The sequence below is a fragment of the Diadema antillarum genome, unplaced genomic scaffold, assembly GCF_040938485.1.
Source record: "Diadema antillarum isolate AM-2024a unplaced genomic scaffold, OU_Dant_1.0 seq00000368_RagTag, whole genome shotgun sequence".
NCBI lineage: Eukaryota > Metazoa > Echinodermata > Echinoidea > Diadematoida > Diadematidae > Diadema > Diadema antillarum.
This window is the reverse complement of record NW_027271369.1, coordinates 2,057,292-2,074,848: the sequence shown is the minus strand read 5'-3', so window position 1 is coordinate 2,074,848 and position 17,557 is coordinate 2,057,292. Positions and strand designations below refer to the sequence as shown.

Genomic DNA, 17,557 nt, shown 5'->3' with positions numbered 1-17,557 from the left:
TAGAAGACGTTTCTTGTTCCGTCGGCACAGAGATGATTACCGGTATAAATAATTTACCAGCAACTTTGACACTAAGCAGGGTTTTGTTTCAATATTGAGGTCAGTCAAGTAGCATTAGAATCAAGAATTTCTGTGCGAGATATTTTGAAATTAGTTTCTCAATGCAACTTATCCAAGATGAATTACAAGATACCTTGACCTGATAGACTGTATGAGCCCTGTGACCAATTGCGATGCAACAAACACACAATCAGCTGGATCTCTTTTGCTTCCATGTTTCAAAATTAGTTAAATAGATCTTCGAATTAAGGGTCTAAAGCTGTAAAATTGACTAAACGTCTGTTATAAGCACACATTTGCAGAGGATAATCGGAGATTGCCCATTCAGCTCATTCAGTTACATTGGGTTGTCTTTTTGCTGAAGCGAACGGCCACTTAACCAATTAGTTTATATCATATTACATGTAATTTACTTTCGCGATCACCCATTTCCTTTGTTGTTGGCATAATATTGTGCGCAGAGGAGTTTCTTTTCCTCATTGCGTGCAAAATCAGTATTTTTTTTTTAATTCAGTATTTGTTTTTGCCAATTTTTGGGAAATTTCAGAAATGATGACAGAATATAACGCTACTTGTTTTCAAAAGCAGTAGTTCTATAATGCAATGTATGTTGTAAAAGAAGAACGCCTATTTCAAGCAGGATGCATCCCCGGGGATGCATCCCCGGACGGTTTCGTAGAATTATCCCTTAAAGAACTATAACAGGACATACGTTGATCCAACACTATCAGCCCATACAATAAGCACAACACGAAAACGCATCCATAGCATACTTACATCCTTTACATTGCAATGCGATTTCCATATCATCGATACAAAATGCACGGGATACTCGGTACACCATCATCGTATACAATACGCCAACACCACGTATCCAAGCATCGAGCGTTTACATTGCATACAAACTCTAACACCAATATGATGTCATAACACATAGACTACACAGCCTAGACACCTAATAAAACGACAATGAAAGTTGAAACAAAACTAAAGTTCCCATTACTACTCAAGATGTGAACTGTACAGTAATCATTCTTGCCCTATGGCTGATGGCAAAGTAAGTAATTAAATTTCTCTATCATACAGAATCGAAGACTCAAGAGTCTTTTCATCAACACAAATTGGCGTGTAATTTACCCATGTGGACATTTCCCATCAGTTCTTATGGAGTGCCATTTTGAAATATGACTGTTTGAATCATTCGAACGATGATTCAAACGACCAAGAATTTGAAGTTTGGAAAAAAAAACACCGAAAGATGTATACGGCCGGCTCTAATAAACAGCACGACCAATGATCACAGCCATGAGAAATAGAAATAAGAAAATGCAGCTGCAGTATGCAAGGATACACAATGACATAAATATTATTTGTGTGTGTGTGTGTGTGTGTGTGTGTGTGTGTGTGTGTGTGTGTGTGTGTGTGTGTGTGTGTGTGTGCATGTGTGTGTGTGTCTTAAAGTAACAAAGATGCACTTGTTAAGATCATGCATACACTCGTTCCCATATCAACATGATCGATGGAATAAGCCCAGGGCGCAATCACATCCGCAGTTCGTGATGTCCCTGATTCATCTGCACGTTGACATGAATATACCTACGTGTACTAGTAGTCTGCGAGGTTTTTTCCTACGTTCTAACAGAGTCATGGGATTTACGAGACAGTTCGTTTTCCAAGTTTGACGAGGCAAGAAATTTGATGAAAAAGCACGATGATAATCTTGGTTTCACTCCGTCCTTCAATCCGGCTCTCATACGGGTTTGGGTGCTGAGTGTCGTTGCTTTCTTTTCAGTCCTGCTCGTCTGAAACCGTCTTTCATTTTTGGCGCCATTCGCGAAATGAGTTGTCAAGAGTATGAATAAGCACATGTGACAAACGAGCACGGTATCCTTTTAATGTGTTTTTTGCATGTCGCATGTCTAGTCTTGAAGTCAATGGCCTCATATCAGTGGGGAGCGGTGTTCACACCCACTGTGTTCATGGTTTATTATTCAGACACAATGTTGTATGGACGACAAAAATAGGATAACATCTAGGAACATTTTGGTAACGCAAAAAAAAAAAAACATTTCTGTTATATCCTTCAAATGTTATCTCCTAAATCTAATCTTTATTTTCTAACGGCACAAATGCTGACAATAAACAACGCCCGCATGACTAGCGAAAAATCAAATTGAATCCTTCAGATGATAATAGAACATAATGAGCTTTAGTCAATAATTGATAAAACAAGAGTGCATATAAAATCAAAAAGGATAAGATAACAAGCCCACGATACAGTCAATGAGCATATAGATAGACCCAAGCAATACGTGACAGGAAGGGGATAAAAACATTTTGTGTTGCCATGGCAGCAAAATCGAACAACAGCACCAATCCTTGTCACTGATTGCTGTCTGTTTGAACGACTGTTTACTAATCATGGCAGTCGTTGGCTTTTGAAGACAATAATTTCTCTCCATCAAAAACCACGTCGTCACGACGCCATCTCACATCCAGCGTCCTTTTTCTCGGCAATAAGTCTGACAAGCTCATATCCAGAGCAGGATACGCAATCAATTATCCAGTTAATATTCAATCCCGATCGCAATGATTTTGATGCCGAAAATTGTCTACTTGATGGTAGATGTACTTTCGATGGTGACAATAAATGTTCTGCCAATGAGTAACGTTCAGTCCTCCCCATGCAAACCATGATATTAACAGTAGTTATTGCATACAAGACGATGCTGGAAAAAAAGAGTGTCTTTTCTCGTCTTTGTGTTATGCGACCGTAAAAGTTTAAGATGCAGAGCAGATAAGAGCTATTATTTCAATGGCATCACATTCTCTTCCCTTTTCTCCTGCAATCCAGAATATGCTCTCTCTGTCGCATTCATTGTTTTTTGTCCCTCTCATTTTTTTTTTTTTTTTTTTTGGGGGGGGGGGGTAATACGTTAGTTTGGTGATTTTAGTTACAGTGCGGTGTGTCGATTCAATACTGAATATTAAAAAAATGTCAGAGCGCACCAGAAGATAGTAAAAAAGAAAGGAAGTGATGAAAATAGCAACCCTATTTAGGCTTTACACTCACGTAGCTTTCAGACAAATCTAACCTATGATGTAGATTCCCTGTGGTTCCCTCTGATGTTATGTTAGCAGAATTGTAGGCACTAACTACCAATCAAGGGAACTCTTATGGTATGGTATGGTATGGTATTTATTTCCGTATAAAAATAAAAACGGGTGGATTGCCCATATTCAGCGTTGCCAACATGGCAACGCTGTTCTTCCATGGGGTCCACATACAATGAGTACAATATTATGAACACGTACAAAACAAATTATACAGACATGCAGGTGGAAACACATACAGTAAAATGGGAGAGAGAAAAAAGAACAACCGATAACAGAAAAGTCTTAAAGGCAATTAGATATAACAATGACCAAATCAGAATATGTTTAGATATAAAATGGAGTGTTTGAAAATAAAATCCTCAAACATATCTATGCAGTGAAAGAAAAAAACAGATTGTTGTAAAATAATTACTATGATAAATTTAGATAAAGAATACGTAGTAACGAAACAAAAAATAACTGGGGACTTGTGTTAAATACTTAGATGAATCTATGACAATTTAAGAAGAGTAAAATTCGTGGCAAGTGATATGTCAATTACGGAAAACTAAAGGTGAGGTATATAATGATTGTATCAAAATCAAAGAATAATAATTCAATTGATAAAAACAAATACAATTTGTAAAAAGTTTTAAGAAATATTTTGAAATATGGAATAAGTTGAAAAGCTGATTCAAAATTTCATATGTCATGAGTTGTTAGAAAAAACGAAAATAATAAGATATTATTATCTGATACGGATTGCATACAATGTATATACTTATTCACATGAGGTTAAAATCATATAGGTAAATGACAACATTTCAAAAGCAAATCCAAAAAATAGATAAAACAATTGAAAATTAATACTGGGCATGCAATCGCAACATTACGATGAAAAGAAACAAGTTCAGATAATATAACACCAAAACAGATTATATCACATTATATATACTTAATGAAAGACAATTGAGTAAGATTTGAATAAAAAGTAAGAAATATATATAACAACAGTAGAACACATCGAAATCTAAAGATAACTTCAAGAAAACAGTTGACTGAAACTTGAATAACAAGTATGACATAAATCTGAAAAAAAAAACGCAATTAGAAAATCAAATACGAGGGTTGTATTACAATAATTATTAGCTAGTAGGAAATATGAAGTGGTTAAGGTGAAGATTTGCACCGTATTTGAATAGTTTGAACATTTTACCTCTTGGGCTGAAAGGATAATAACAAACAAACAAACAAACAAACATATAAACAAATTTAAATTCAACTCTTACAGATTTAATGTTATTTTGGATTTGAAAACATCAATTGTAGTAAAAGATTTTATATTAGAAGGTAAGGCGTTGTACGCCTTCGCACCTCGATATTTGAAAGACTTCTTTAGGGATTCTGTTCTTGGTTTTGGTAAAAGCAGTTTTTCACCTATAGTCGGGAAGAGTAGTGTTGGGGAGCAAAGTCGAATTCACTACGTAAATACGAGGGAGTTAGTCCGTGCATAATCTTGTACATGAATATAACAGTATGATGTTGTCTTCTCTTTTCGAGGAATTTCCAGCCCAGTGCATTATGCATTTCGACGGTAGATACAGATGTTTCTGGCTTTACTCTGAGTATAATACGGGCCGCTCTATTTTGTAATTTTTGAAGTTTGTCAACATATTTATTATAGGCTGAGCCATAAATTATGTCGCCATAGTCAAAATATGGTAAAATAAGGGCTTTATATACTGAGTTCACCAGCGACTCATTCAACGAACGTCTCAATCGTCCAAGAAATCCTACCATTTTACCAGCTTTCTGAAGTAAAGTTTCAATGTGGTGATTCCAGCTCAGAGTTTCATCACAAATCAAACCTAAGTACTTAAATTTCCGTATTTGGTTTAATGGGGATTCATTTAAGACTACATTTAAAACATTTTGTTTAGCTAGCATGTGTTTGCTCCCAATCAGCATGCACTCTGTTTTCTTACAATTGACAGTTAGTTTGTTTCTGTTCATCCAGTTGTTTACATTCTCAAGATCTGAATTAAGAGCAGCCTCAATCTTTTTGGTCGATGAGTGTGAAAAATAAAGTACAGTGTCATCGGCGTACAACTGGACCTGGCATGATTTAACACAGTCTACTAAATCATTTATATAGATGATAAAAAACAAAGGCCCTAGTAGTGAGCCTTGCGGGACTCCGCACGTAATACTCGATTCCGTAGAAAGTTCAGAGTTGACAAGTGTCCTACAGACTCTACCCGTTAAATAGCTTTCCATCCATAGCAATGCTTTACCGCTAATCCCAATGTTTCTAAACTTTTCAAGAAGAATATCCCAGTCTACGGTATCAAAGGCTTTTTTTAAATCGACAAACACCGCCCCTGTGTATTCTTTCCTATCAATTGCGTGGAACCAATCATCCGTTACCTTAATCAGGGTTGTAATTGTTGAGTGTTTTGCACGAAACCCGGACTGTGCTGGTGAGAGGATATTATGTTTATGTAAGTATGAAACTATTTGTCGCTGGACGATGCGTTCTAAGATTTTTGATACACACGGGAGGAGAGATATGGGCCTGAAATTTGATGGAGTGTCTTTATCACCACTTTTATGTACCGGAATGATTTTAGCAATCTTCCATTGCTTAGGAAATTGGCCACTTATTAAAGAGAAATTCATCAAGTAAGTAATGCTAGGAGCTATTTCATGAGCACATAATTTCAAAACAAAAACCGAGATATCATCTAGTCCCACAGACTTCGTGTTCCTTAAGTTTCGTACAATATCAATAACGTCATTTTCATTAACAGGGGTAAATTCAAAAAATTCATCTATTGTCTTAGTGATTTCTTGAAGAAAAGGAGTATTGGGCAATTTATTTGCAAGATTGCTTCCGACCTTAGCGAAGAAATTATTAAATTTGTCTGCGGTTTTTGAAACACTTGCAGAATTTATTGTAGAGTCACCCTTTTTGTTAGGCACGATTGATTTTAAGGTTTTCCAGGTATTTTTTGAGTCATTGCAGTGTGCCAATTTATCAGAGTAGTATTTTTTCTTTGCCTTTGCGATCTCTGCTGTTACTTTGTTACGCAATTTCCTATATTCACACATAAGTTTATCATCATTTAATTGGCAAGCTTTCTTTTTCACTTTGTCACGTTTTTTCATGAGTTTTTAGATATCAGATTTCATCCAGGGCGAATCCCTATCCCTAATCCTCTTAGTTCGCATCGGCATGTGTTTATTTATTACTCTTGACAGAAGGCTCTGCCATGCGTCAACGGCTTGATCGATTGTATTGCACTCAGTAAGTTTTGACCAATCCTGTTCACGAACATCGTCCCTGAACTTGTCTGGATCAAGATTTTTGCAATTTCTAAAGGAAATAAGTCTGGAAGTTGAAGTTACTCCACAATTCCAAAATAAATAGCTTATAGAATGATCACTCATACCGTTGTGAGCTACACCAAATTTCTTTACCTTATACGGGCAGTTAGTAATCATATGATCGATTAAAGTTGCTGAGACGGGAGTGATTCTAGTTGGTGTGGTTTCGTTTATTTGCACCAAACCGAACATATTATTAATTTCTTGATATTGTTTACTCACAGCTGATAGAGGTTTTGACAGAATATCACAATTCGTGTCACCGACTAGCACTATGTCAAGACTAAGACCGTCTAGGTAATTTATGAAATTTTCATATTGTTTCAATACGTCAGCATTCGAAGAAGGTGGTCTGTACCAAGTTGAAAAAACCACTGGCTTTGAATTTTTCAGATAAATTTTGACCGAGACGATTTCTAATTGACTTATTACATCGTGATTTAGCTCTTCAAAATGGAGTGACTTGTGAATGTAGATCGCTACCCCGCCTCCATGCCGATTTCTGTCTTTCCTTAAAAGGGAAAAATTATCTATTTTGATTTCGGCATCAAATATAGAATTGTCAACTTTGGTCTCATTTAATGCTAGCACATGAATATTATTGCATTTCACCAATGACCTAATCTCATCAATATGTTTAAGAATGCTATTCACATTTAGTTGGGCAATTTTGAGACCACACCCATTAAATTCCTTATAGTTTGAATTATTAATATTTGATTTGGCATGACTAAATTGATTCCTAGACTTAGAAGATGGTTTTTCGACATCTTCTTGGTGAGTATGAAACGGCATTTGTTGAAAAATACATATATTACATTGCCAGTCGATAAACCTTTCCGACGGATCATCATAGCTCTTACCTAACACACCTGCACATATAATATGAAGCCACTGTTTGCATTTGGTACATCTTAATCCTTTCTGGTTGTTCTTGACAGGTTTCTTACAGGAAGCACATGGATATTTGCAAGTATATGACCTAGTTTCCATTCAGATATACAATAGTTATCAGATAAGTGAATAAGAAATGACATATAACCATTTACTCTGTGCCTGAAAGGGCATCTACGCACAATACAAGTTACCTGATGTACTGGGAAGCGAGATGATCACCATATGAGTGCTGCGGCCCATCCTCCAGTTACCTCGCCCAAAGACCCCTATAGCTACGACATGTGTACCTATAGAATAAGTCCTGACCATGCATCCATCCTGACCCATGCACCATTAGCAATCATAGATGTAAACGACTGTACGGATCGGGAGAGACATAGGGGTCATTACATGAAACACAGACAGCATAATGCCGAAGCAGACGACACTGTAGATTTCAACCAGAAAAACGCCACCCTTTGACCTTTGAGTGATACGTGTCAATATGACCCCAACCTTCAGGCGAGCGCCACTTTTCGCGATGCATATTGGATTTGAGTGTTGCGGGCATGGTGAACGAAAGGTCACGTCCATATTTCACCTCGCTCCTATATCTTCCCCGACATGCCGCGCCGGTATTTGTATGCCATTTATCGAAATTAGATTGACTTTAAAGGCAGCTAGGCAATCAAAATAGAGATCCACCCGTGTAACATTACTTAAACGATGCACCTCTATAATGCCAATCGTTGGCGGAATCCATCCACCACTACTGCGTTCCTTGGATATTCATACGCCCTCATAAAAAGTAGAACTTTATCCAGTCAAAATCAAGACACTTTATAGGAACAATAGAACATACTCGGAGCAAGACATGGCTAAATGTTAACTCTATGTTGCATTTGACGTCATAAGGAATAAACATGCTAATGTTCTACAGCACTTCACCTTATCCGGGAATCCTTCTTATGCCGTATTTGATATAATTTTTCATTGTAATATTCAGGAGATATAACATGATTACTCTTTCTATTTATTATCTCTGTTTTTATCCTCTGATTGAATGTTTTCATAAAATACATCTGACATTTCCTTCCTTACGGAAGGCAATCTCTGTAATCCTCTGCGAGCTAACGACAGAGCCTGTAGCCGAGCTGAATGCTCAAAATAATGACATACGGTCGCAAAAAAATATAAAAAGTATACGTTCTTGGACTCTTCGAAAGACGGTCAATACTTACAGAAATGAGTGTTCTTTACAGCGCATCGATCAACACAAGCGAAAACAAAACAAAACACAAGAAGAAGCGGATTACACGAACGATCTCAGATCCATCATTTATCTCTCTGTAAAGATATCGTAAAGATGTCAAATTCAACTAGTTATCATCATGCATTCTAAAGATGGGGTCAGACGGTGAAGAAATAAAACTTGTCTGCTCGGATGTCTTCTCCCGCCGGTTAACTCACCTGGTACGCCGCCTGATATTCAGTCCGGATAAGGATCAATTTTTCATCGTCGGTTAGCCTCCCCGTCAGCCGTCCCCATACCTTGCCGAAGTCGCACTCTTTACAGTACTTGGCCAGGCCTGCTACGACAGCCACCGCTCCCAAAGTCACGCCAGAAACGACCAGAGCGACGGCTATGACCGGCATTGCGCTCAAACTCTGAAATTGAGACAACATTAAACGGTTCCACTTAATAAAGTTTGCTTAGCTCTCATCACTCAGAGGCATAATAGATATGTAAAATTGAAAGGATATATGCGCATACTACTTTTCTTCTCTTGACTCTTTATTGAAATTGTCTTCAAATTGTCTCGAAAAATAACAAGTCTATTATCTATGAAGGATGGAAAACGGGTTCTTAATCATGCTATGTTATACGACAAACACCAGAAACAACAGCACATACAAAATAAGCAGTTCAACAATTATCCACCTCCTGTTCGTAATTTCATCTTCCTTTTGACAGTACTTTTACTGAATGCGATTTTCAAGGCTTCTCATAGATACATTGTATCACAGAGTTTAGAAAAAAAAAACCAGTCGTGACAGTTTAGTGCAAAGGATTTTTATTCCTTTTTTCGTTCTTTGCAAGAGTCATTGGTTGGCTTGCACTAATAAGAATGGCTTTCGAAGTCTCTACAACATTATTAAAGTCAAACAACAACAACAACAAAAAAAGAAATAAAATATAAGAAAAAAATCCTAAGGTGGGAAGGAGGTCAAAAGCTCATACAAAATGACCCACACGACAAAAACAGCGGTACATCGCTGCGATGCAACCACCAAAAGATTGCCGCCAGAGAGCACTCGTCTAGATATGAATAAATGCGCATAATCGAAGGAATGGATAGAGATGAGAACATCAGAGGTCTGTTTGTAAGACATGACACGTGACCAGCTGGTCAGACGAATGGGCAGGTATACCTCTTTGGACAGACATACAGGTTTGCTCAGGCAGGGAGGTCTAGACTCGACGGTTTTCATCAGGAACATATGATTGAACTCGCTGGAGTTTCAAACCATTAAAACCATGAACATGGTGCCCATCACACCTGAATGCAATTACACATAAAAAACACCACCAACAACAACAAACAGAATATATCTTTTCTGATGACATAACTGATGCCCTAAATTGATCTAATCTATGTAAGGTCACATGACATTTTTAGATCATGTTGGTGAGGCTAAAATGTACCTTCTTTACGCGGCCGTCCAGCAGAGAATTAACAATGTAACGACATGAACAATATGAAATTAATGCTTCTTGTGAAGTACGTCACGTGCACAGCGGTTAACCAGTCCTATAATCTGTGCACCTTCATAAGGCTGCCTTGCCTAGGACACACAGTACATTTATGGTGTGACTTCAAGAACACTAGAATGTTCAAATTAAGGAAATTTTGCGTCGAGTTTTTTTTTTTCAACTAATTGACAAATTGCTGTACATCGACGTAAATAAGCACCTAATCAATAATGTAGTGTTAAGTTAGGTAGTAGCTTATTGATCGTCTACTACTATGATTTTTCTTTTTTTAAAGATATTTTTCGATGTAGGGCAATTTGTCAATCAAAGTGTTATTGCTGGTACGTAGGCGTGTGTTTTATGAAGTTAAGTGGACCGACGTGAACCATTAAAAAGAAACAACAATGTTTCAACTGAATAAAAGAAAATTGAGAGAGAGAAAAAAATTGAGGTTGAATGATATCATGGTACAATATCGTAGAAAGGATGCATTGTGGCATGCAAAATTTCACATCAAGTAAAATGTGTTTTTTTATCATACCACAGCCATAGAAGGCATTATCCACGGAGAAACTTTTCTCTTTATTTTGCATGTGATTGGCGAAATGAAAATATGAAAAAGTCTGTATACGCGCGCGCGCGCGCACACACACACACACACACACACAAAAGCACACACATCCACACACGCACACACATAAGCAAGTTAAAGGTTATAATCAACACGCTCTTGACGTGGAATATAGTTGTAAAGTCGTTGACGAAAACAAACAAACAAACAAACAGACAAACATTTTATGCCATGTATAAAACCAACGGAGAAGTTGTGAAACGATGACACCATAGCCTCGAGACATTTTAGATTGGTGGCTGCAGGGAGGTGAGACCTCCCTGGTGACTGAGACTGCATACTGAAATTATGTGGAGTTTTGCAATCCCAAACCTTTTGAGATTTGTCCAATTTGAACGAAATATTCACTCATTTTATTTGACTTTTGGTCCCTATTCTCTACAAGTCAGCGCGAACATTGAGTGATGTTGCCCTGTAAGTTGACGGGGTTTGTCGAAGGCACGGATTGTTGTGAATTGATAGCGCCCTCATGGCACGGTGTATAACCTTCGTGTGTTTAGAATTAGGGCTTTTGCTATAGGGTTTCCGCGCTGAAAGAGACATTTAAAATCAGTAGATGTAGGTGAGTACTATCGACTTAAGTGATTTTATTTTTCTAATGGACGCCACGCGACTTGGTTGGAGAGCTCGTACAGTACCATTCTATTCTCTCATCAATCCAATCGGTATAGTGTCAAGACGTATTTGCCTGATGATGATGAAATTTGATAGAACTACCCTCTACACGTAATTGCTTTAGCCAAATAATGCATAATTGAGAGAAACCATGGCAACATGAAACGCCGGGCGAACGTGACCAGCGTACTGAAGCTGGGTTACATAGGCGCACCCTCCGGTGTTCGTCTAATTAGATCTTGCTCCATTAATTTCAAATGACTGAAGTGATAACACGTGAATATCGCTACCATCTCCCAAAACAGACAAATTCAGTGCATCAATATTTAATGCACGTTTGCACGTGATTGTTTGAGAGTTTCCCGGGGCTTCAAATTACATTCCGCCTCCTTGCATATCAAGGCACTACACACGTTGCTACTAATACGATGAAAGGGTTCTACTATGTAGCGTTGTGATCTAGGATCTGATGAAAGGAAAATTCGATTTGAGATTCAATAATTCGAACTCACTGTTAATTGTTAATATTGCAGGAGAACCTGCTTTACAGCCACTGATTATCACATCTCTGGGTTTATTATGTGATTGTGCTTTCGAACAATCAAGAGATTGATAACGTTTTGGGGGTTTTTTTCACAGTACTCCAAGGTATACTCACGATTGTCTCGACAGTATGATGTGAAGCGACGGCAAGCCAACAATTAAACGCCAAGAACAGCTGCACATGATGATTCTAAGTATACACTGTGTCTGTCTACATATTCTTCTGCTAAAAAGACGTTCGCCGATACGTTGGATAGCCAATTTGTGTCATATCAGTGCAATATTGACTGATTCCCTATCACATTAATCACACAAACACAGCAAACCGTAAGGTCCCGTTCTCATTAATCCTATGTGCGCCAGGGACTTTGGACAGTGGGTACAACGCCATAGAGTTTTCTACGCCAATCTACCGTACACTCAAAGCGCTCAAAGGGTTAAGTTGTCTATAGTGTCTGTAGAGCATGCATTGTTACATCAAGGACATCGAATAGTCTCCCAAGAGTTTAGCTGTTCGCCAAGCGTGGCGCTATCTCTCGATATAGTGTGCAACCAAGTTCAAGGTTAATAGATCGATATCACTGTACTCTTGCACGTGTGACGTAAAAAATAAGACAGACGATGGATGTGTGTAATCTTGAGGTCGACGTGAACTTAATGCGACAAGAGCGATCTACAAACTGTCATTAACACGATACCTCTATGCCCCCACCCCTCCCAGCAGTAGGCTCTAACATACATACGGTAGTGTAGAGCACTCTATACGCAGAACTTTGTAGTAATAGTAAACCCGGTTACAGACCGTCTTTTGAAAAGTGCAGATACATTACGACTGATTTATTCTACCTTCTAACCCGTAAATAACAGTATATATGGAGCCAGCAGCATGTGGCAATACCTCACTCTTAACGAGTGGCCCGCTATCCTGTGCTACAATGATGTGGCATAGAGTAAAAGTACCAATATACAAATTGCGTACATTGAGAGGGGGAACAGATTATGGACAGAAAATGCAAAGTCAAGACAAAGTAAGTGAGATATCTCCCCTTACTCCCCTCTTCTCATAATATTAACCCCTCATTCAGTCTACAAACTTATCCTGATAATTAAATGTCTTACTGTTGTTGTGTAGTATAGTTTAAGCAGTATATAGACGCAAGGCAGTTACAGTTAACAAACACTGTAAAAATGCACATTCTATAAAATAGATGACACTGCAAAATATTGGAAAGAGATAGAGTCGCTTGCAACTGTCTTCCAATCCGTGCATACAAGTCAAGATAGGCCTAGTTGAATGAAAGAAAAAAAATCTGACATTAAGAAAGTAAACGCAATTGGTGCTTTTTGTTTGTTGTTAGATCTTTGACATTAGTGATTTTGATGGGCAATCGTCAATATACTTTAGTAACCTTAGTAACAGTAACCTTACATTTGACTTAACTCTATTAAGCATCATAATTCTATTACCTTTTTTTTTTTTTAGAAAGAGACCAGTACAGATAAGGGAAATGTATTTTCACTGTTTGCATTAATTACGTGCGTTGATGCATAACAATTTGGATATAGGTTTTGAGATTTCCTACGTTTAGTGTGGGTTTAAAATATGCAAGATCATTAAGAAATGTTTCCCCACATTAATGTTACACGCCATTACTGTTTAGGGTTGAATTATTAAGCATTCGGCCGAAGTGAGTTTGTTGCTGTTGTTTTTTGTATTCACCAGAAGAGGAAGAAAACAGCGTAGCATGGTCGAAATGACGGCGTGACAGGATGCGTCAGTCCGCATGATTCGCTTATCTAATTGGTGATGGAGTAGCGGCAGACAGCCATGAATGTCACTGGTTTCTCTGGGAGAGAAGAATATTACCCCGCTGTCTCGCTTCATCTTCATAACCCACCTGAGTTATTTCTCTACGCCGAGATCATACAGCCGTAACTCTTGTTCAAATGGTGTGAGGTCCCCGTGAGTTGAGTGATATCATGGGTTATGATCGCTGCGGCGCAAAGTATAGGGGAGGTGATGGTTTTGGCGCAGTTTACTATTGTGCTAACTGTCAAAGACAATACCCCCTCTTACTTACGAGGCCTGTAAGGCTCTCCATATCTTCACTTCAGACGGTGGTGTCTAACATTTATAATCTAGCGTGGTGTAATATGTTTTGTTTTGTTTTGTTTTGTTTTGTTTTGTTTTGTTTTGTTTTGTTTTGTTTGTTTTGTTTTGTTTTTTTTTTGCCCGCCCAGCTTTGTAACGCGGAACGATCATTTATAATTATCATGTATCTAGATGGATCAAAACCACGGATTCGACGTTGTATATTCAAATAACAACCGGGACTGCAAATGTTGAGTTTGGAATGACCAAAATGCTACGACGTATTCAGGTCAGCCGTCCTTTTTAGCTAGACCCAGTCGATTCATTCTCCGCACCCTGGAATATGTTATGAGGGATAGTATGCCTGTGGCGTATATTAGTGACGTATCGTCTTATACCAGATAAATGTCAATGTACTGTTAGCCCCAGCCTGAGGTTACAATAATTAGTATCTTATGAAGCGCCTCTAAACGTATTATTTACAACAGGGCGAACAACTGACGAGGCGTTCTATAAGGTTTGAACAGTAGACCTTTGCGATTGATCATGACCTGTAATTCGCTGCTTTTATCCAGACGTTTCACTCGGTACTATGAGAATGAAAACTTCGAAACTTCTATGGCGCGTCATTTTACTGGTTCTATGACAACAACAACAACAACAACAACAACAACAACAACAACAACAACAACAACAACGACAACAACAACATCCATTGTCATTAACACCTTTAGGTATAAATGGCTAAAGAGAATAAGAGGAAAGTAAGATCAACCGTTGATGATAAAGCGAAATGAGGGGAATAAAAGAATATTGAGTGAACACATCAGACAAGCATGATCATCATGTAATGATTACTGGCGTGATACTGTCGGGATGGGGTAACGTGAACAATGCATACTATGTCACACGAGGCATGTTTTGGTATGAAAGGATGAGTTCTTTCTTTTTACAGTCATTCCCGTATGAGTTAAAACCATTTCATGTCCAGTAAGACAGCATCGTTTTGATATCGTATCAGTAAATTGTTGACAAAGTCGCTCATATTATGTTAAACCTTCCGCAGCCCCACAAGTATGACTATGGATGGGACTACTGGCAATGATAATGAACTTGACTTGTTGCCAAGAAGAGATTTTAATGCCGCAGTGTATATTTTACCCATGACAATAGCACGAAGCGATAATCGCGACAATCGTTGGCTAATTGAAGATGGGTAATTGACGGCCTAACAAGATTATCGCTGGAATCAATGGTTCGTTGCTGATTTAATCATTCAGAGAAGACGAGGGTTCGCACAGGTGTGCGAGTTATCTCTGGCTATCGTGAAATATCGTCCGTGTTCGAATACTGCATGTTTGTTTGTTCAACTGAACTGAACTAAAAATATAATATCTACATCGTGTGTGAGCGGCTTATGGTATGTTTCGGAACTGTATTGCTTTTTTTTTTTCGAGACAAACATGATAAACAGAGCTTTTTATCATGCATAAGTGCTGTTATAAATTTCACAAAATTAGACGAAACTTTACTTGAAGATATGACGCATTCTTCCTTTCTTCCTTCGGGAAAAATCGTTGTGCTTTTAAAATCCGACCCAAATCGCGAATATTCAACAAATAATTGACCCCCTACAAATTTTGGTGCAAGCTTATACCTCGTGCTATAGAGTTATCTCATCTTCATCCTTAGGAAGAAAAATGCTTTTGTTATTAAAAAAAAAAGATAAATCCACCGCATTGGACATTAGATTTGTTTAGAAAATAATTTCAAGCAAAACGCAAGATAATTACTGAAAAAAAACAACTAACCGCTTCCCTTTTTTCCATTCCCAGGTTGATCACAGGAGCGCTGTTTCTAATACCCAGTGGACACTGATCACCGAGGAACAAGAACATCTCTCAGGTCCATTTAGGAATACGGACGCCATTTCCGTTGCATCAAAAACAGCTGAGACATAGCCTATATAATTAGTTGCATATCCCTCGAGGGAGCCTCCAAGGCCGAAAGCAATATGAAATTACAACGGTTCTATTACGGCTCAATTATTGGCCGTGATTCCCTATAGACTTTTATGTTAGCCCACAGGTATGAATGATTCGTCTGACGAATGGGCGCAGAGTGTTTTGTCAACCATCAAAGGCCGAAATTAAAGGAACTATTTTCCCAGAGATGCAGATATCTTGAATGAATGCGTGTCAGAGCACCTGCGGCAAGAGTTTTTGACGAGCTTCAAGAAAAGCGAGTCTCGTGGTAAAGAGGTGACTGTGCTCAGGATCTAACGACAACGGCTCCAGGGTTCGATTCCACCTGACACGCGTATTTCTTCGGAGGAGATAATTCCGTTTCTGGTCCACATGGAAAGATAAGTGGGCCTAGGGGGCAAGAGCCATAATGGTACGACACGACCCTCTGACATAGAAGAAAGGTTACATTGATGAGGTTAAGAGTTCAGCGTCAGGATTGTCGAGACATTTCAAATAGAAGTCAAGACATGACGTCACGTGGGCCTACTGGGTCACATGACAGTGTCATAAGAAGCTAGGGAGATTGTGACTCTTCCATACAGATCAATTATTAGACTGGGATAGTGGGTGATCACTTATTCACGTGGAGGCCCCAGAATCACTATTGATATGATAACGATGTAGAGGGAAAGGTAATAGAAAAGCAAAATAAAGATCATAGACAACACATCTATACCATTGCATACTGTAGGACAAACGAATCGCAAATAAAAACATGCTGATAGTTAGCAAGGGGCTTAACCCTGTCCTGGAACATGGGTTTAATCTTTCTGGGAATCAGCTCAAGAAGCACTACAGTCACTGACATGACGAATCAATTGCTTAAAGGGGAAGGCTAGTAACTGATCAGTGGGAATCAGTGGAAATGCTGGGAGATGATTGTTCCAATCCTTATGGGATTCATTCAAGAGTTCATTGTATATCTATTGTTGTGTGAAAATGATTTGCTTCAGAACGGTCTCATATTCAAGTAATGTGCAGATTAATGCCCCGTCACTGACCAGGGACGCTAACCTGGAAGCATTAAACTGCACATTACTTGAATATGAGACCATTCTGAAGCAAATCATTTTCACACAACAATAGATATACAATGAACTCTTGAATGAATCCCATAAGGATTGGAACAATCATCTCCCAGCATTTCCACTGATTCCCACTGATCAGTTACTAGCCTTCCCCTTTAAAGGAGAGATGCGAGGGTTAGGGCTTACACGTTGCACAGAGAAATTGCTGTAAGTTACTCCGTAAAAATCTAACAAAGAAAATACAATTTTCTTATGAAAGTGACGTAGCAGTGAAAGGATGTGGTGACTCTCACTCTCTTCTCTCTCTCTCTCTCTCTCTCTCTCTCTCTCTGCCTTACATGCTATCTCTCTCTATCTCGTGATTACACAACCTACATTGTGCCTATCATGCTTGTCATTCAAGAACATGTACACACTTTTCCAGCTTTATATTATATTTCCGTTTTT

The 17,557-nt window shown here is 38.4% G+C and overlaps 1 protein-coding gene across 1 annotated transcript in view; it reads right to left on the bottom strand.

The window, feature by feature from the left end:
- LOC139731368 (synaptotagmin-12-like) overlaps positions 1-9,075 on the bottom strand; it is an 87,024-nt gene extending 77,949 nt beyond the window's left edge. The window contains exon 1 of the mRNA XM_071642260.1: positions 8,890-9,075. Coding sequence (XP_071498361.1) covers positions 8,890-9,075 — 186 coding nt within the window. The remainder of the gene's footprint in view (positions 1-8,889) is intronic.
- Positions 9,076-17,557: the final 8,482 nt, after the last annotated feature.